This window comes from Geotrypetes seraphini, chromosome 1 (assembly GCF_902459505.1).
Source record: "Geotrypetes seraphini chromosome 1, aGeoSer1.1, whole genome shotgun sequence".
Classification (NCBI taxonomy): domain Eukaryota; kingdom Metazoa; phylum Chordata; class Amphibia; order Gymnophiona; family Dermophiidae; genus Geotrypetes; species Geotrypetes seraphini.
The window spans coordinates 288,785,158-288,806,962 of NC_047084.1; the positions used below are offsets into that span (position 1 = coordinate 288,785,158).

Sequence of the window (21,805 nt, forward strand, 5' to 3'; positions counted from 1 at the left end):
GCTTTTATCGGAAGCCAGTGAGAGTCTACATAGGCGGGTGTGACGTGGTCGAATTTGCTGAGCGAGTAGATGAGTCTGATAGCTGTGTTCTGAACGGTCTGTAGTTGTTTTATCATAGTATTTGGGCAAGGTAGGTAGAGGCTGTTGCAGTAATCTAAGGAGCTGAGTATGAGGGATTGTACAATGATCTTGAAGTGTTCTTTGGAAAAGAATTTTAGCATGCACAATGTATTTACAGCACAAAGCCTAACAGAACAATGACAAAATCCCCAGTCAGTGGCTAGAACTGGGAGCAGACACAGTCATCGTGTTCAAAAACTCCAGTAATCGGGGAAGCTATAGTCTGTGTCCTGATTGTGGTTACACAGATTTGGATGGGCTGGAGGGGGGTTTTGATGACAACTTCAGTAGTTGGAGAACAAGGCCGGGGATGGGCAGATTTCTACAGTCTGTGCCCTGAAAATGGCAAGGACAAATCAAGATCAGGTATGCATATGTAGAATCTTATCAAACTTTATGCTATGAGTTTATTTTGTTGGGCAGACTGGATGGACACAGGTCTTTCTTTATCTGCTGTCATCTACTATGTTATATCACATGGGAGCCAGCCTCACCTGTGTGTTCAAACATGTTTGCAGAGCAGCAAAGTTCAGGAAAATACTACCATAAGCCTTCTCACGGGTTTGAACACCCATTTATTTTCTCCATGCCTCTAAAATTTAGTAGCACTGAGCCCTTTAGAGACATCAGATAAAAAGTGTACACAAGTAATATGTAATAAAGTTTTAAGTTATACTTACGCAAGCTAGCACTGCTCTGCTAGTCAATGCTCCTGAAAAGCTGTGCAAAAAAGTTAATCCTTATCCAAGTTGGCTAGAGCTGTACTTAGGAGCCATAGCCCCTAGACCAATCTGGATTTCCTTGATGTGCGCATTGTTAAAATAATGCTTCTCTTCTGCTCTTTAGCACCCTCCCATCCTTCTGCTACAAGTTCAAGTGATCCTTTCCCTATAAAAGAAAGAAAAAGAGAATCCAGGGTTTTGTAACCCTGAGGAAAAAAAGAAAAGAGTAAAAAAAAAATGTAAAAATGGAGAAACTAGTAAGAGGTCACCAGTCTAAGAAAGCTGTTTGGTTGCTAAGTGACCAAATGTAAACATTGAACAGTCACATAATGACATAAAGGGTGACCCACCAAGCATAAAAGAGAAGCATCTTAGGAGGGTAGTCTGTCAAACCAGAGACTTAAGGAGAGCAATATCTTTCCCTGTAATATGGGAAAATAGCAAAGATGACCACAGCAGAGGGAGCTGCTGCCCAGCAGGGAGAGAAAAGCAACAGTCCAGTAAGAGAAAACAGGTAACCTGTGATACAATACGTCACCTTGCAAAAAGTATACTCAGCACCTAGATAGCAAATTACCATTTCAAAACAGCACTAACATCAAGCATGCAGCACTGCAGATATTGCAGCTTCCCTAGAGAAGTGCAAATTGGACTGCTACAGATACCCATTCAGAAGCTACTGTACATGCTAGCAGCATATCTCACTTCAATCACACACACACAGCACATAGAGAGATCCTCACAGAGGTGGCCTGAGGGAACTGCGGAGGGATGTGGGGCTATCTGCAAGGACTCTCTATGAGGCCTTAATTGCATGACTGAGGGGCAGATTCTCAAAACTAAAATCTGCCTTTAACGTGCTCGCTATACCGGTTCCAGCCGGTTTAGCATGCATGAATTTTAGCGGCGGATTATCAAAACGGCTTACTGAGGTCTTTTCCGAGTTTTCTAGCAGTCTCCATGCAAACGTAGTACAGCAAGGTCATTAATATTAAAATGATCACTCCAAGCGATTCTCTATAATCACCAAGTGATTATCTAACCTCGTTGTGCCATATTTGCAGCCAAAATTTCCAGACAGGTCTGAGCTGTCATTGCCTTACGTTCTGATCAGTACCTGAGTGCTGATTAGCTCATGCACTGACAGGAAAAAGGTTTGACAGTTCAGACCCCCCCCTCCATGCAAATTAAAATAATAAAAATCGAATATCAGCAGGAGAGATGCCCACTCTCTCCTGCTGCATCACACAATCGTCCGACACTGTTAACCTCCCCCCCCCTCCTGCAGTGGGAGAGATGCTCACTCCATCCTGCCACCAACATCAAGTGACCCCCCCCCCCCCACACACACACCTGACACCTACCCCAGCAGCAGGAGAGATGCCCACACCATCCTGCTGCCAAGCAACGCACCCCCATGCCTCCGACGACCCCGCCCCTCCTCCTTACCTTACTTATTATTGCTGGCCAGAGGGATGCCTACTCTCTCCGGCCAGCAGGTCTGCCTCTTCAAACTAGCGGGCCTTCCCCTCCCCGGTGCATCTGGCAACAGAAGGAAGCAGCCATCACTAAGGCTCAAATCAAGGTGCTAGAACAGGGCTGCCCAAGTCCGGTCCTTGAGATCTACTGGCAGGCCAGGTTTTCTGGATATCCACAATGAACATGCATGAGAGAGATTTGCATACCAAGAAGGCAGTGCAGGCAAATCTCTCTCATGCATATTCATTGCGGATATCCAGAAAACCTGGCCTGCCAGTAGTAGATCTCGAGGACCGGACTTGGGCAGACCTGTGCTAGAAGATGGTATGCAGCCTGATGGTAGGGAGAGCCAACTTAGTTACATCATAGCAGAAGATTCTGTCCAGCAAACTGCAGCCTATGCAAAGGCTCACACCTCAGCCCAAGAGGGCACATAATCACAGTCTGACTCAGGAGAGTCATTAAACTCTATGCCAGAGTCCAGCTCACCTGAGAGAAGCAAGTCTAAGGTGAAGCATGCCATGGAGACAAAACGCCACTACGTGTTCCACATGTTAGTACACACACAGATGCACTGCCACCAGCTCTTGCTCCAGGAAAGCTCACCAAGAGAATCATTTCATTTCAAGCACAGACTCTGGTGCCATATAGGAACTTGACTCAAGTGAAGATTGAGCAGTCACGTCCAATTAAACATGCTGTGATTAAGTGAGAATAATTCACACTATACACAAAACCCAATTTGGGATCCACTAATAGATATAAACCAAATTGTCCCTAATGAAGTAATCACAATAGGTAGGCTTCAAGCAAAATTATATATTAAGTGTACCCTCAGTGTGTTTATGAAAGCTAACGGTACTCTGGAAAAATAACCAGGGTTCCAGGCTTATACATATTATGCGGGCTCTATCTCAAGCACCACTACACACCATCATAGGCATACACGTTGTGTGTTTAAATTAAATTAGTGCAAAATACACAAAAAGTGTCCATATGCTGTGCGACTCACTGGCAGCTTTGACTTCTCATAAGAACATAAGAAAAGCCTTTGCCGGATCAGACCCTAGGTCCATCAAGTCCGGCAACCCACACACACGGAGGCTAAGCTAGGTGTTCCCTGATGAAGACCTTGTTAACCTGTGTCCCTCAATGTGATTTGCAAGAAGGTGTGCATCCAACTTGCCTTTGAATCCCAGAATGGTGGTCTCCGTCACCACCTCCTCCGGGAGAGCGTTCCAAGCGTCCACCACTCGCTGTGTGAAACAGAACTTCCTGAGATTTGTCCTGGGGGTCTGTCGCCCCTCAGTTTCAGCTCCATGACCTCTTGTCCGTGTCACATTGGACAATGTGAATAACGATGTTTCTTGCTCAATTTTGTCGAATCCTTTTAGTATTTTAAAAGTCTCTATCATGTCCTCTCGCCGTCTTCTTTTCTCGAGGGTGAACAATCCTAGTTTTCCGAGGCGCTCTTTGTAGCTCGAATTCTCCATACCTTTCACTAGCTTCGTGGCTCGCCTCTGCACCCTCTCCAGCAGGGTCATATCCTTCCTTAGGTAGGGAGACCAATGTTGGATACAGTATAGAGAATGACACGGGGAAAAAATCTGTCCCCGTCACCGCCCCGTCACCGGCCCACCATCCTCTGCACCGCCCCGTCACCGCCGATCCCTTCACCGCCCCGTCACCGTCACCGCCATCCCTTTCACCGCCCCGTCACCGCCACTGCCATCCCATTCACCGCCCCGTCACCGTCCCCGCTGCATCCATATAAGCCTTTTTCCTTTCACTCTCTCCTTCCAATTTGAGCCGGGAACACTAGCGATCGCACGGTCCCCGCGGCCACTACCTGCCTGCCCAGTCGATCCTGGTGTTTGGCCGGCTCTCTCCCTTCTCCTCACCTTGGTTTGTGGGTTTTCTTTTTCGGCAACCTGCGCGCTTTCCCAGGGAGCCGCACACGCGCGGCTGCTCAGTGTTCGATCTTCTGCTCTGCTGCAACTTCCTGTTTCCGGTTGCGTCAGAGCATAAGATCGAGGCTGAGCAGCGGCGGGTGTGCGCGGCTCTCTGGTAGCGTGCGGGTCGCCGAGGAGGAGGATCTGCGGACTGGGGTGAGGAGAGGGGAGAGAGCTGGCTGGACACTGGAATCGATTGGGCGGGCGGGTGTGAGCTGCGGGGACCGCGCGATCCTTCATGCCTCACTGCGGGGGACAAGACCATTCACCGCCCCGCGGGCGGTGAATGGCCTTGTCCCCGTCGCCGCAGCGACTGCTAGTTTTCTTCCCCGTTTTCGGCGGGTGACCCGCGGCTAAAATGCGGTGGCCGCGGGTAAACCGCCACCGTGTCATTCTCTAATACAGTACTCCAAGTGTGGTCTGACCTTTGCTCTGTAAAGCGGCATTATGACGTCCGCCGATCTACTCGTGATTCCCTTCTTTATCATGCCCAACATCCTGTTTGCTTTCTTTGCCGCCGCCGCACATTGAGCCGACGGCTTCAGGGTCCTGTCTATCAGTACCCCCAGGTCCCTTTCCTGTTCGCTCTTGCCCAATGTCACACCTAACATTTTATATTCGCGCTCCTTGTTTTTCCTGCCCAGGTGCATCACTTTGCATTTTTCTATATTAAACTTCATCTGCCACTTGTCCGCCCATTTCTCTAGCTGGTTCAAATCTTTCTGGAGTTCTTCGCTGTCCTTTTCAAGTTTCAAGTTCAAGTTTATTAGGTTTTTATATACCGCCTATCAAGGTTATCTAAGCGGTTTTTACAATCAGGTACTCAAGCATTTTCCCTATCTGTCCCGGTGGGCTCACACAATCTATCTAACGTACCTGGGGCTATGGAGGACTGAGTGACATGCCCAGAGTCACAAGGAGCAGCACGGGATTTGAACCCACAACCCCAGGGTGCTGAGGCTGTAGCTCCAACCACTGCGCCACACACTCCTACTTTTGTGACCCCACTGCCCGGCTGCATGTTCCCTTACTGTTTTCATTTCATTGTGGCACTGGAATGTTACACGTGGCTCCTAAAGAAGGGCACTTTGTCTGAAACTAAGCTTGGTAGAACCTGGAAACCTAGATAAATAGAAGCCAGAATTCTAATTACAAAAAACAGTAGTGCCGGTATAAAGAACTTTACCAACTACAAAAATGGGGAAATGCCTGAGATAAGTGCCGCAATCTGCGCCAGTTTTGAGCATTTAATCTTAATAGGTCGTCAACAAGCAATAAAAAGTAATTAAATGGTTCGCACAGAGCACGGACACTTTTTGTGTATTTTGCACTAATATAATTTAAACACACAACGTCAACGTGATAATAACACCCTCTTCCCTTCTTTTAAGCTATGGAAGAGGTTTCTATCTCGGCCCGGAGGGGGGCTAAATGCTCTGACGCTGCCCTGATGCTCATAGAATTCCTAAGAGTATCGGAGCAGGCATTGGAGCATTTAAGGGCAAATTGTATAAGAAGCGCCCTAAAGTTAGGCGCTGAATTAGGCACCGTTCAGCGCGATTCAAGTAAAATTGGGTGCTGTCTAGTGAATCACGCTGAGCGGCACCTATTTTGGAGGCGCCCAATAAATAGGCCGGCTCTAGGCACAACTAAAAGTTAGGCGCCCGTGCGAGCGCTTAAGCAAGTTTAAGAGCAATGATTACGCAACAAGGCGCCTAACACGTAGCCACGCCCATGCCTAAAGTGGATGGCGCCTATTTTGAAGGCTGCCTAAATTTTTAGAGGCGCCTAAGTTTCGATTATTGCTGATTAAAAAGCTTAATTGTGCTTGTTAATCAATTTAGATAGGCGCCTATCTAGATGAGCGCCTCCGAAATAGGTGCCTAACATTAGGCGCCGGTTACAGAATTTGGGCCTTAGTGCCTCGGGCCATGCTAGAAACCTCTACCACAGCTTATTAAAAGAGGGCCTATGTTTCTTTTTCTTCTTATAAATGTTTCTCTTTTTTAAAGACAGGTGGAGAGACATAATCGAAAGGGACATCTAAGTCCGTTTACGTCCATCTCGCAAGTTATCCAAAGTAAAAAAAACAGCTTAAGACACATTTTAGAAAGATACATCCAACGTTTTTTTCATTTTGAAAATCGTCTAATTATACGTCCTGCCGAACTGATCGTCCAAGCAACTAAATCGTCTATCTTTATACCACATTTTCGTCCGACTTTCCGACCAAGTCCAAAACGCCTAGAACAAGCCCTGTTGGACGTGGGAGGGGTCTGCAAAGTGATGGACTGCACACCCACACATGCCCCCTAAATAGTGGGGTACCTTACAGGGCACTGCTGTGAACTTCACAAAAAAGGTGCCATGTCTTCTCCTCCCTACAGCTCCCTTATAGGTTACAGTGAGCCCCCAAAACCACCTCCAGAATCCCCTAGACCCACTTATCTACCACCCCAATAGCCCTTATGGCTGCTGGAGCCACTTATATGCCAGTCCAAAGGGTTTTGGGGGTGTATAGGGAAGTGCACGTTTAAGTATCAATACAGTGATTACAGGGGCTTATGGGCATGGGTCCTCCTCTCCATGAGTCCCTAACCCATCCCCAAGATGACTTAAGCTGCCTCTGGGCTAGACAAATAGGCTTTCCTATGCCAGGCAGCCAAATGATGATGGTCTGGAGGCTGAATTTTAAAGTTATGATTAAAATTTTTATGGGGGTGGGGGGGGGGGTTGGTGATCACTGGAGGTGTATGGGGGTCTGTTTTATGTGTTTGCAGTGCTTATCTGGTGAATTTAGGTGGGTTTTTGTGACTTAGACCATGTTTTACATGCTATACATGCTGTACGACTAAGTCTAAGCCGGCCCACATCCCGCCCAACTCCCGCCCTCGACATGCCTCCCGAAATGCCCCGTTTAGCTTTGGTCGTTCAGTGGCACTATGAAGGCCTAGGTCGTTTAGAAAAACGTCCAAAACCCATTTTTATTATCGGCACTTGGACGTTTTTGAGAAATGTTCGTCCAAGTGCCGACTTAGGCCGGTTTTTGGATGTTTTTCTCTTTCGATTATGAGCCCTATAGTATTTCTGAATCAAATGTATTTGTTTAATAAATTTATTTAAAAAATCCAAATATATTGGAAATGATGCAAGAGAGTGACATATCATTAGATATAAAATTAATTAAATTGACTAAAAGGCATATTTACAAAATCACTTCTTCCTTTTTATATACTGTATTGTTTCAAGGAAAACTATTTGCCATATACATTTATCCAAAACAAGATGAAACGGGTACAGGGAATGTGTCTTTATTTTTTTTACCAGAAGTACAGTAGAGAAGTAACATTAAGGGCTCCTTTTACTAAGATGCGCTAGCGGTTTTAGCGCACGCAGGAAATTACCGTGCGCTACACCGCATGCTACGCTTCTAGAACTAACACCAGCTCAATGCTGGCATTAAGGTCTAGCGCAGGGATCTCAAAGTCCCTTCTCGAGGGCGGCAATCCAGTCGGGTTTTCAGGATTTCCTCAATAAATATGCATGAGATCTATGTGCATGCACTGCTTTCAATGCATATTCATTGAGGAAATCTTGAAAACCCGACTGGATTGCGGCCCTCAAGGAGGGACTTCGAGATCCCTGGTCTAGCGTGTGCGGCAATGTAGCGCGCGCTATTCCGCGTGTTAAAGCCCTAGTGCACCTTAGTAAAAAGAGCCCTAAAATTCATCCCTAGGGCTCTGGCTTGCACTAAATAATTACAGTTTCACATGATATTATACAACAATTTGTATGAAAAGATGAGAGCTGTCATCTAACTGCAAGAAATATCAACAAAGCAGTACATTTTAACATTATTTCTGGATCTGCTTGATTCTTGGAGACTGTGGGTGCAACTTTAGAGTTTTACACACTCATTGGTTGGCAAGCAGATATAATTTTACTCAATACTAGATCCATTTGTGAAACTTTTTAAATTTCAATAAAAGAAAGATATTGTGTGACTAGATATATGATATACCTTCATACTGCAAAAAAAATGCCTTAATTAAATATTTATCACTGTAAAAATGAATCAAGAATTTCCAATTAATCACAAATCACCTTAGAGAAGAAGATAGGAAAAAATTATGACTATTCTGATGGACCTATTGGGGAAGGGGCAGAGTAGACAGGGACAGGAAGCAGTGTAATTTATTGCTTAATATGACTATAAATAGTATAAGAAGAACACATGGGGCTCCTTTTACGAAGGCGCGGTAGTGGCTTCAGCGCATGCGACGTTTCATCACACGCTAACCCCCGCGCTGGCCAAAAAACTACCGCCTGCTCAAGAGGAGGCAGTAGCGGCTAGCTCGGATGGCAGTTTTGCGTGCGCTATTACATGTGTTAAACCGCTACCGTGCCTTCTTAAAAGGAGCCCATGGAGAAAGGGGCACGAGTCCAGGAAAAAGACAATTACTGTACGGAGCAATCTTATTTTTTTATTACTAGGACTTCTTTACTGCCTTATTGAAGACATTCACCTAAGGCAGTGTAAAGCAAAAATAAGTGATTTTACAGACAACAGGCTATTAAAGCAGTAAACCTTTTCAAATAACAATACACTTTATGGCATAGTATGCATTGAAACACTCCAGACTTCAGATCTGTCTTCAGACCAACCAACAGGTCTCCTCTACAATCTTGCAATCATTGACCCAGCCACTAGGGGTCACTGTTAGACAACAACTATGATTCTCTCCTGGAGACAGTTGGGTAGAATTTGGGATTTACACACATACATTGCAATACTCATACACATGTGCCTGCTGCGTCTGGCTAAATGTAGAAGCAGTTATTTTAGAAAGGAGAAGCAGACATATGCTACTGCTTTTCCTTTCTAGAATCAGCACTTTTTATATGTATACCAGTCACATCTGCTTATGTTGCTGGATCTAAAATTGCCTCCGAATTCTGATAACTTCTGTATTTTGTTACTGTTTTCAGCTAGATGCAGGAGAATGTGTAGAATGTGTTTTCAGCTAGATGCAGGAGAACCTTCCTGTGAATGTTACTTTGGGATGCACAGGCAGCTACTTTCAATATGGTGGAGGCTTTTCCTGAGGTTCAGCGCTATATAAGTGATAAGAAGTAGTAGTAGTTCTAGTAGGTATGGATTTGACAGCACACATATACAGTAAATGCATCCCAATACCTTGACATAAATTCCATACACTGAAGGACAAAAGGGACTGCTGGTCCAATTCATAGCTCCTTTCATGTGGCTCCTGCACAAGAGTTCACCGTATGAACCCTGAATGAAAATCGATTTTCACAAAACAATCACAATTGAAATAGAAAATAATTTCTTTGCCAGCATAGCTGAGGAGGAATACTTCTGCCTCAAAGTTAATTTTGCTGTTTGATGCTTATATTATCCTTGAGGAGTACATTTTCAGATAGAAGTAGCTGTGCACCTAAATGGTTATTTAAATGTAAAGGTTTGTGCACACAAACAGGGAATGTTCAACATGTATTGGAAGTCTGAAACACAATCTTTTTTTTAAAAATATATATCTTTATTGAATTTTCAAACTACAATTATGCAACAAGTAATTCATATACATCTAATATTACAATAAAAGCACAATAAACTTTCAGACATTAATGTACAATTATATTTCCCCCCACCCTCCCACCTAATATTCAAATAAAATAAAAACCTTCAAGAAACTATCCATAAATTCCCTGAATCAAATTCCAAAGCAACTCCCTTCCCCCTCCTCCCCCCCACCCTGAAACACAATCTGAGGATGACATTGAATATCCATATGGAGTGCCTCACTGGAGTCCTAAAAACCTGGTATAGGAAGTGATGGGTAAGATAGATACCTTGAAAATGACATGTGTACAGCCAATAGTAGGGTCACTCCTGTGAACAACCTAATTTGTGGACATTTAGATTTAGCCATCAAACTTGTCATGTTGAAAATTTAAAATATATTGGTTCCATTGCAGATCTGTATTTTGAAACTATAGCCCAGAATATTTGCTGCTACCTCTACAAGTTTTAGTACATTGTATGATGATGACATGAGTCAAGAAACTGCTGAATTCAAATGTCCATTTTCTCAAATATGCAAAACAAACAAAAAGTAACCCATAAAAACAAAACAAAAAAAAAAGACACACATCCTCCATTTGAGCTGAAAATCGCAAGTTTTACCTGGCGACTTCTAGTTGGTTTAAGAACACCTTAGACCAGTGGTCTCAAATTTGCGGCATGTGGCCCACCAGGTACTATTTTGAGGCCCTTGGTCTGTACGCGATTGTCCACTCCTCAAGTGTCCGGCTGTCCATGCCATAAGTGTTCCACAGTCACGTCCGGTGGTCGTGTCCAACAGTCGCTGAAACCTCACGCAAGCGCTTTCCTGCATCTTTATGCGATTGTGAGGTGGAGTCAGTGCAGCTTGGAACCATGGTTGGAAGCAGTGCAGCTTGTGCGTGTGTCCGGTGCTGGAGGAGGTGAGAGCTGAAGGTGGTTGCAGACGTCTATTATAACTGTTATAATTTTTTGTTAATTCAAAGGAAAGATGTTAAACTAACTGTGAGGGCACTTGGAGGGCCGCAGAAAAAATAGTTAATGTTTTATTAAAGAAATGACAATTTTGCATGAGGTAAAACTCTTTATAGTTTATAAATCTTTCCTTTAACAGTTAACTATTATTTTCTGCAGCCCTCCAAGTACCTACAAATCTAAAATGTGGCCCTGCAAAGGGTTTAAGTTTGAGACCACTACCTTAGACTTGTTTTTAAAAAAAAACAGATGCAAGGCTACTCATACAAAACATAATCCCTTGATTCATTGCTTTTATGGGCAACTGTAATCTTGAGTTTTCATTTGCAGACTGGTGAGTCATTCTTTTACTTTTCACACATTGTACTGTTCTCTGCCACAGGGTTCTCTTCTGCCCGTCACGGCACAGGTAGATTTTTACCTTGTTTGCTGTCAGCTATGGAAAAAAAAATTCAAATAAAGATGTTACGAGGTGGGTAGTTGTAATATTCAGTCTGAATGATTTTAAAAGAAAGCTACCACATAGATTAAGTATTAGACTTACACCTTGATCAGAGGAACATGAAAAAATCTGATCCGGAAGTGTTCCCTCTGACGTTCCGATGTTGTCTGGGGATTCCGCGGCTGCCACGGGGCAAGAGGGCTTGGGTTCCCTCCTGCCCTGATGTTGTGTGTGTGTGTGTGTGGGGGGGGTTTTGGTGTGGATTCTGTAACCGGTGTTGTTTTTGACAGACACCGGTTACAGAATCCAGCTTTTAGGCGAAGGACTGGCTCCTCCTTCACCAAAAGCCCTTGTGTTGGATGTTTTGGGCTTATGCGTTTTTTTGGTTCATTATGGGGTATAAGTGTAGACGTCGTGGGGGTGTACTTGTAGACGTAGTGGTTGGCTGGGCATTTAAACAGCTGAAGGTAGAGGCAGGCCATAATCAAAACAAGGATGTTTGTTTTGGTTATGGACACTTTCCCTGCTTCTGCTTTCAACGTTTAAGGCCTTAGGCCAAAAAGGGACTTAGATGTTTTTTTTTATTATGCCCCTCTAAGTGGTTTATATTCAGGTACTCAAGCATCTAATGTACTTGGTGCAATGGGGGATTAAGTGACTTGCCTAGAATCACAAAGAACAGTGTGTGATTTGAAACCACATCCTCAGAGTACTGAGGCTGTAGCTCTAACCACTGCGCCACACACTCCCCAAACTTATATTGAAATATCAGATTATCAAAGAAAAATACAATATATGAATTATCTTAACAAAGCAATACATTTTACAACATCTGAAATCAAGTCCATAATAGCTATAGGAGCAAAAGAACAAATAATTAATAGAAAATAATTAGGAAACCAAGAAAGAATTCTAGAGCAGGACAAATAATATCCTTATGCAAGAAAGATAGGTCTATAGCTGAGGTTCATCCTGACAGATAGGGGGCTCTGTCCAATGGCATTTTATTACTCAGAAACAAAGCTGAGAAGGCTCATAGAAATTATACATTTGAGAATGATACCTAAACAGCACATTTGTATGGAAACAAGACAAATTAAACTGCTGGGGCCAAAATCCTGGGTCTCATCAAAAGAAACTGACATATTCACTTCTGTGTGATTTTCACTACAACAGGAAATACCTGAACTTTGAATATACAAAAAGTTGAATTATGACACTTAACATATAATTTCAAATGTCTTTCTCTATCATGATCTAAAGAAAGAGTTACCAGAAGAGTGGAGGATATAGCTACTCCTTCCTTAGAGGATTCTAAGAAAGGAGTTAAATCCAAACTGTCCTGAAAATTAGGGGACAGAACATCTCTCTCTTCAGTCACAGGTTTTTTCTTTGCTATTGGTAAAAAGAAAACTCTGGAAACTAGAGGAAGCATTTTGAGATAGAATTCTCAAAACTTCAAGCATATGGAGGAGCATAATCGAAAGGAACTTCTAAGTCCATTTTTATCCAAGTCGCAAGTCGTCCAAAGTAAAAAAAATAGCTTAGGACACATTTTCGAAAAATACGTCCTAATATTTTTTTCGTTTCGAAAATCGTCTAACTATATGTCCTGCTGATCTGATCGTCCAAGCCGCTAAATCGTCTATCTTTATACCACATTTTCATCCAACTTTTCATTCAAGTCCAAAACGCCTAGAACAAGCCCTGTTGGACGTGGGAGGGGTCTGCAAAGTGATGGACTGAACACCCAGACATGCCACCTAAATAGTGGGGTACCTTACCGGGCACTGCTGTGAACTGCACAAAAAGGATGCCATGTCATCATCTCACTACAGCTCCCATATAGGTCATGGTGAGCCCCCCAAACCACCTCCAGAATCCCCTAGACCCACTTATCTACCACCCTAATAGCCCTTATGGCTGCAGGAGCCACTTATATGCCAGTAAAAAAGGGTTTGGGGGGTGTATAGGGGAATGCACATGTTTCAGTATCAATGCAGTGATTACAGGGGCTTATGGGCATGGGGCCTCCTCTCTATGGGTCCCTAACCCACCCTCAAGATGATTTAAGCCGCCTCTGTGCAGGACGACTAGGCTTTCCTATGCCAGGCTGCCAGGTGATGATGTTCTGGAGGCTGAATTTTACAGGTGTGATTACGATTTTTATGGGGTGAGGGGGGGTCGGTGATCACTGGGATAGTGTGTGGGGGGGGTCTGTATTATGTGTTTGCAGTACTTATCTGGTGACTTTAGGTGGGTTTTTGTGACTTAGACCATGTTTTAAATGGTCTAAGTCACAATGTCCAAGTTGTGTCTAGGCTCTGTTGTAAAACTTTCGGTTATACATGCTGTACGACTAAGTCAAAGCCTGTCCACATCCCACCCAAATCCCGCCCTCGACACTCCTCCTGAAACGCCCTGTTTAGCTATGGTCGTTCAGTGGCAATATGAAGGCCTAGGTCGTTTAGAAATTATCGGCACTTGGACGTCTTTCGTTTATGATCTTCCAAGTGCAGACTTAGGCCATGTTTTGGATGTCTTTCGATTATGAGCCCCATAACGTTTAAACATTTCCTGGCCTGAAATACCTAGTATCCGTGGAAAATTAATCAATCTGAGATTCCTTCTGTAACTATATTATCCAAATTTTTACATTTTATATAACTCCAAAAACTTGTTAACTTTAACCACCAAAGCAGATAAAGTGTCCATAGATTTAAGCTCCTTTTACTAAGGTGCGCTATGTGTTTTAGCGTGCATGAATATATGCACGTGCTAAACGCTAATGCGTGTGCTAAACACTAACGCCCCCATTATAAGTCTATGGATGTGTTAGCGTTTAGCGCCCACTAATATTTAGCATGCACTAAAACGGCTAGCGCACCTTTGTAAAAGAGGGGGTTAGTTTCTAAAATTTGAACAGAATGTTGAAACACAATCAATTGAGACTCAAGAGTCTAATTGCTGCTCTACTTTGACTCCATAATTGCTCAGATGGCTACTGATTTTCTTATCAGTAGCCATCTGAGCGGTTATGGATTGCCCCAGTAAAGCTATCATCTTCCAAATCTTCTCAAGAGTAAAAAAATAGCTGGTCTTACCAAGTGGGGGGGGGGGGGGGAACTTAAGATATTGACTAAGCTTCACCCAAGTCACCAACTGAACTGATATCTTGACATTGGATTTCAATGCCAGGAAAATTTCCCTCTGTTGCTTGACTGCAGCTGAACCAACTGTGGCCTCTGCAACTATTCCAGTTACAGCTGTGGCTCAACACTGATTATAGCAAACATCTGAGCTGCAGTTCCAGCAGCTTTTCTCCCACTAGTTGGCAGGATTCTTCAGCAGCTCCCACGCCTCTGGGTCAGTGAAATGCTGCTGTCCAGGAGTAGGAAAGATGATAATTCACCCTCTTGTGTCCACAGCAGACTCCCGGTAGTTGGTAAGACTGCATAAAGCTCCATTGTAGTCTGAAGAAGCATAGAAGTTGAAGAAAAAATGGTAGAAACAGCTGGGATTCTGACTCTCCTCCAGCATTTTCTTGGCATACTTGAGGTAAACGGAGCTATAGTTATAGCGTTCTTACTCTAGGGTGCCATCTTGCTCCAGCACATAAGATCTCTAAGAGAGAGGAAAGGATAGTAGATGGAATGGTTGGGCAGACTGGATTGGCCCTATGATCTTTATCTACCTTCATGTTTCTATGATTTTATATACCACATGGTGAAGCAATTTTCATATGATGTCCAAATCTAATTTTGGATGTTTTGGAAAAAAAAAAAAAAAAAAAAAAAAAAAACCATTACGAAACAGTCATTTTTGAACCAGAAAAACTTCTATCTTTTTGGTTTGAAAATCACCCTATTTTAGACATTTTTGTGCTCAGAGAATCTTTCAAAGACACAGCTGGGGGTTAGTCAGGTGGCGGCCATATTTAGACCACTAACCAGATAACAAACTGGATAAAATTAGGACAGCAAAAGGCTGGAGTGAAGTAGTGTAGTGGTTACAGCACCAGACTGACAACCAGGGAAGCCCATTTCAAACCCCACTAACACGCCTTGTGATTACTGGGTAAATTGTTTAACCCTCCATGCCTTAGGTACAAATTTAGAAGCCCTTTCACTAAAGCTTAACACATGCTAATAGAATTACCATGCACTAAATGCTAAGAAGCCCAGAGGCATAAAATGGGCTTCTTAGCATTTAGTGCATGCTAATTCCATTAGCACACACTAAAGTTTACCTCCTGTTTTACTAAGGTGCGCTAACCGATTAGCGCGCGCTAATCGATTTAGTGTGCGCTAAATGCTAACATGTGCATGTTAGTCTATGGACGCATTAGCACTTAGCGTGCGCAAATTCGATTAGCACGCGCTAATCGGTTAGCGCACTTTTAGTAAAACAGGGGGTAAACTTTAGTAAAAGGCACCTCAGAAAATACATAGCTGCTACTACTGAAAAGGAGTGGGCTAAATCTAAAATGGATAAATACACAAGAAATGATTGTATAAAGAAAGCAAAAGTAAGAGTAGAGTGGCAAGAAGAAAATGAATGATTTCCAATGTCCCAATCAAAGCTCAAACCTACTGTAAATACAATAGAAATCCATGGCAACTCTGAAAGACTGGATGCCACAAATTATCCTGAACCAACTTTCAGCCTAAAAAATGGTCAAAAACTGCACAAACCTGCTGTCCAAGGTTCATAAAAACTTATCCTAAATCACTCGTTACTGAAAAGGAGTTGCCACCAAGTAGTACGTCAAGAGGTGTGAAGACTTATGGTTTTGTTTTTAATTATTTTATGAATATTTCTATAATTACTTTTCATAAATGTAGGGTGTAATTAACTGACCCATACTACACCAGATACATAAGTGTGTAGTTAATTTCAGATAACACTTACATAAATTGTTTCCAGATTAGATTGTTGCATTATTGTTAGTAATGCTATTTTATTATTTCGGCAATGAGCTACCTGCCCAGTGTTCTACAAGATAATATATTTCTTTCAGTAGCCCTGATGGGCTATGCTTCTAGACGTGAAATTTTTTTAAACAGAAAAAATAAATTAGGTCAAACCTTGCTCTTGAGTTTCAACTGCTGCCCTGGATAGTGATGAAGACTGGGCTGCCAAAGTGACATCAGATATCTTGCGTCGTCTCTGCAAAATGGATTCCAGTTGGCTGTCTTTGATTTTTTGACTAGCTTTCAAATGGCAGTGGGTGTTTCTATGTGGGGTTTTCATTGAAACCTGGGAAGAAAAATCAAAAGGCTTTCTGGGATTGCAAGGCGTCTGCAGAATATTTATGTTATATTCTTCTGAGGACACAAGAGCAGAAAGGGCCAGTTCTTCAAACTTTAATAGCAACCAGTAGTGCAATACAAATGAATGAGTCAATCAATCAATCATAAAAACATCTGGCAAGTCATAGGCTTGGATTACTAGTCAGGCACAGCAATAAATGATACCTACATTGACAAATTGTTAACTTACAGCCCTTTTTACTTCCCCTGAAGAAGCAGCGGGTGAAACGGGTGCGCTCCACAGGACTTTTCAAGATAAGTGCTGTATTTTCTGCCTAATGAATATTATTGATGAATGAACATCATTATATATTGAATAATTGGAGGTTTTTGACCTATGATTATATTGAGCTGGGTACTTGCAGCATTGTAGAATGAGTTTCATCAGCGCAGCCTGTCCCACTCAATGAGGTTTTTTTCCCCTCCTTTTGTTACAGTTTAAGATATCAATGAATTGATGGATTAATACTGATAAGTTGGTTTGGCTCCACTGTGTGGTATATATTGATTCCTAAACTATAACATTTCCCTTCACATATACATATAGGTTGAAGCAGGGCCCATTTAACACAAACCTCCAGTGTCATGCTGGAGGTTCATGTGCACGATATCCAATATTTTGCAATTCACCTACTTTCAGTTTGGGTCAAGGTGATACTTCAGATTTCAGATGTTTGCTTAATTGCTGTGAAAAGAGGCACCAGAGCTAGATTAAATAGAAGGGAAGAAATCGGACTGTCCTTTCTGTTACTTCTGCTCAAATGAATCTTATCTGACAGGGTGTAATTAACTAAAGACTGATTGAATTTCAGTTTTGGTTTTGCTTACAGCACTGAAACTGGTCCAAAATCCTATTTTTTTTTTGCCTGGCTTCAGTTTTGGCCAAAAGGTTATTTGAATTTCAGCCATGTTTTGGGTTTCAGCTGAAAATGACCATGGGCTCCTTTTACTAAGCCGTGTTAGGCTTATGGACGCTTTTAATGTTTAACTATCCAATCTCAGGACGCTCGGTCCAAATGTCCTTTACCTCAATTATTTCTTTTTTTTTTTTTTTTTCAAATCTTTGGAACCCCTATCTTTATAATAATAATAACTTTATTCTTTTATACCACCATAACCAAACGTTCTAGGTGGTTTACACTAAAAAGAGTTGGACAATCAGCGAAATACAACAATACAGTAAAAAATACAAATATTCGTAAAATAGAATTTCAATAATAAAACTAAGTAATAGATTTATCGAACAAAGTGGTCTTAATTAATTTCCGAAAACTGCAATAGGATAATATAGCTTGCTGAATACATTTACCTAACCAAGATTGTTAGCATTCTTGTTTTACTATTCTATGATTGATGTAGTTCTTGTGTCAGTATGTCTGTTTGGTCTTTTTATGGTATATCCTTATTTTTTTTTATTATTTTTATATTTTATATGTACTCCGCTTAGAAATTTGATAGGCGGATTAACACATTTTAAATAAACTTGAAACTTGAAACTCTGTTTCCACATTTGCTCTGCATAAGGGATTGTAAGGTAGTCCAGGGGGAGGGAGGGTGTGTGTGTGTGTGGGGGGGGTATTCTTTCTATATATATATATATTTTTTTTTTTTTTTTTGTACTGCAATTCCAAGCAATGCAATTACGATCTTGCACATTTTGGGTAAATAGAGTGTTTCAAATAAATGCATTTGATACATAATGTTAGCAGGAATTTAAGTCTGTAAATTTGGGACGATAAGCTCCAGGAATCAGAGTGGACTAACAGTACTATCCAGTTAGCAGCAATATTCAAGTTTCAAGTTTTATTAAGGTTTGTTGTACACGCAATGTCTAATACTTCAATGCGTAGAACATTTTAAAAATAGGGGACAAAAAAACAGAACAGTTTTATACAAGTAAATAGAAAATATATACATAATAATAAATAACTGGTACAGAAGGTGAGGGGGTTGAACTACAATCTTTAAAGAAAGAGAAGAAACATTTAAGGAGAAACACATATGGTGGGTAACACAAAAGAAAAAAGAGATATAAGGCAGAAATAATCATAGAAAGAAAGAAGATAAATTTACGACCTGCCCATAGGTCTAATTAGGATCTAAGAGATTTAGGGCTCCTTTTATGAAGGCGTGTTAGCGTTTTAACACACGTAATACCGTGCGCTAAACCGCCGGACGCACTAGCTGCTACCACCTCCTTTTAAACAGGCAGTAGTTTTTGGCCAGCATGGGGGTTAGTGCGTGATGAAAAAGTCATGGGCGTTAACCCCACTAGCGCGCCTTTGTAAAAGGAGCCCTTAATGATTGATAGGTTATACTATCCATATTTCAAATGCATCCTTATACAATAAACTTTTTAAAGAACGCTTGAATTTTTCTCAAGAGGATTCATTACGTAAATATATTAGTAAATTATTCCAGAGCTGGGGTGCTATAACCAAGAAAATAGTAAATCTCCTGGTCCCTATTACTTTTAAAGAAGGGATAGTCAGTAAATGTTCTGTTGATCTAAGTGCCCTGAATGGAGAATACGGTATCAAGAGACGATCCAAAAATATCGGAGCATTAGATTGTTGAAACCGCTAAATGGATAAAATTAGAACAGCCTTTCTGCTATCCCAATTTTATTTGATTATTTATCGAAGCACTGGCCTTGTCCAGCATGGGTGGATTATTTTTTGGGTGGGTTATTTGTTTATAGAGATTTATTAATCACCTTTATGAAGAGATTCACCCAAGGCAGTATACAACAGGTACAGTTTGGCATAAAGCTTTATAATTTCTTCCCCATGCTTCCTCCAACCCATCTTTCCCTTCCGAGCCCCCTTTTATCTCCTTTTTTAATCTTTTCCAGTCTTCGTTGTTCAGCAGATTATTGAAAATTAACTCATTGGCACTTCATAATGTATTATGAAACTTTAAGATAAACTCACCAGTATTCCTTGTAATTCATTTATAGCACTCTTGCGTTTGGTAGCTGCCATACACTGACCCTGTAAATAGAAAACAACAAATAACACCCAAAGATCTTTGTGTAAGCAATTGTCACAGTTTCTTTGTTTCTGATGAAAGATGTGGAAAACTTTCCAGAGCAAAAGTACAGCAAGCAAATGTTGCCAGTTTTCAATTAACCTCAATAGATTTTAGAAGCAAATGCTGGATAATTTTTAGGGATGTGCAGGAGAAAATTTTATTTAATTTCCTGTATCTTTTTCAGTTTTTTAATTTGGTTCATTTTGTTTTTATACAATTTAGGGGTCCTTTTACTAAGACATGCTAGTGTGTCTTAGCGTGCACTAAATGCTAACGCGTCCTTTATATCCTATGGATACGTTGCCACGCGTTAGCATTTAGCGCGCGCTATGACATACCAGCGCGCCTTAATAAAAGGATCCCTAAAAGCATTACCTGATTAACCCCTAACCCCTTCCAATCTTCCCTGGCACCAGCATTAGGCAAAATTATCAAACATACCCCACTTACACACCACAGAGGCAGTCTACTCCTACTGGCACATAGCAGAGGTGTCATTGGTAATAAAATGTTGGGGCATGAATGATCCCTCTTTTCTCCTAGCCCCACTGCCCTGAAACAAAGGTAGCTAGTTACTGTAGCCCTTGGATTGGAACACTAGGACTTGGAGTCTTAGAAGCAGGAGGCATTGAAATATGAAACATTTGGGAGCACTCCTAACCTGAGACTCCTGGCAGTTACAAAATTTTTCAGATTTCACAGATGCAGGCTGTTCTCATCTGGCAGAGGAGTAACCCAGCATCAAGTTTATCCTTTGAGGAGTAGTCAATAAAACTCATATGTAATAAAACTCTTCAGTAAGAAACTCCTATGGGTGTGCCAGGGACCACTACAAGCAGGCCATGGCTGGTGCGAGCAGCAGGTGAAAGATGCTGCTCGTGCTGGTGAACATTTCAAGAGGTACAAGGGGGGATACTCAAGCAGCAGAAAAGTGTGTGTGTGTGGGGCGGCTCATGTCGTGGCATTGCAGGATGCCACCATCCCGGGCGTTAACCTCCCTCACTATGCCAATGGCATCTGAGCCCATCAGAGCCTTCCTTTAAGGGGGAGGAGCCAAAGTCCCTGATCGGCACTGTCAAGTCAATCAGGGCCTTAGGCTCCTTCTCCTTATATCCAGGATACAGGAAGGAGCCTAAGGCCCAAGGGAGGGCCCTGAGGCCTCTGAGCCAATCAGGGCCTTAGGCCTCTCCCTGTGCATCACATGATGCACCAGGGAGGGGCTAAGGCCCAGTGTCATCGTTCAGGGAGGAGCAAGAAGTGTTTTCAGTACCTCCTGCTCCCAACTTTTAAGGTACGAGGCAGGGGGGCCTGGAGGGGGAGTGGATGCCTTCATGGCAGGAGGGTGTGGGCATCCCTCCTACCTTTTTTTCGGGCAGGTTGAGGGGGCACCTTCATGGCAGGAAGGAGTGGGAATCCTTCCTTCCTTTCTTTTTGGGCGGGAGGTGGGGAGATGGAGCAGGAGGGAGTGGGCATCCCTCCTGCCATTTTGCCATGGGTCGGGGGGTGGGTGGTGGTTCGGGGTGCCGGTGCAGGGTGGAATGGCATTGCAAGGGGGGGGGGCTTTTGTATGGGACAGGTTTTGTTTAACACATGCACATCTGTGCCATAAAAAAAAACCAACCAGAAGCCCCAACAGTAATGACAGGAGGCTTCTTTCCTGCCACTGCTGTTAGGGCTTTGCGCATGTGTCAATAGCTCACTGAGTGAATGAATCGGTCGTGTTTGCATGCAAATGATTTGCACCTCTGTGCAAATCATTTGCATGCAAACTTGTTTGTACATCAATCACTTTTGGAGAATCTGCCAGCAAATCAGCCAACAGCGATCTAGTCAGTAATACCGACTGACTTTTGTCCATCAAGGCCATAGTAACTAAATCCTGCCCAAGTGCAATTAATATACAATTGTTAGAATGCATTTGTTTCTTTCATGCCTCTGATAAAATCTGATGAGGCAGCTCTGTGATTAAGATAACAAGAGTACCTGTGGATCTTTTCGTGCTGGTCTCAGAACAACACCACTCTTAATTCTGTCCATCATTTCTTTCACTGCTTGAGCTTTCCCATCACTGGAAACATCTACCACAATAAAACATCAGTAATAAACATATATTTATTATTTTGTTTTTACAATGTATTGTTTTTATCTTGTAATCCATGTTAGGGGTGGGGGGAGTTATAATCTGT

The 21,805-nt window shown here is 42.4% G+C and overlaps 2 protein-coding genes across 2 annotated transcripts in view; both read right to left on the bottom strand.

The window, feature by feature from the left end:
• ANKRD53 (ankyrin repeat domain 53) overlaps positions 1-1,068 on the bottom strand; it is a 50,668-nt gene extending 49,600 nt beyond the window's left edge. The window contains exon 1 of the mRNA XM_033953319.1: positions 801-1,068. The gene's annotated coding sequence lies outside the window, so the exon portion shown is untranslated. The remainder of the gene's footprint in view (positions 1-800) is intronic.
• Positions 1,069-11,010: 9,942 nt separating this feature from the next.
• Positions 11,011-21,805, bottom strand: part of LOC117367354 (shootin-1-like) — a 77,454-nt gene continuing 66,659 nt past the window's right edge. The window contains exons 13-16 of the mRNA XM_033959795.1: positions 21,603-21,697; positions 19,520-19,579; positions 16,362-16,533; positions 11,011-11,268 (exon numbers count right to left, since the gene is read on the bottom strand). Of these exons, the coding sequence (XP_033815686.1) occupies positions 11,231-11,268; positions 16,362-16,533; positions 19,520-19,579; positions 21,603-21,697 (365 nt within the window). The 3' untranslated portion in view covers positions 11,011-11,230. The remainder of the gene's footprint in view (positions 11,269-16,361; positions 16,534-19,519; positions 19,580-21,602; positions 21,698-21,805) is intronic.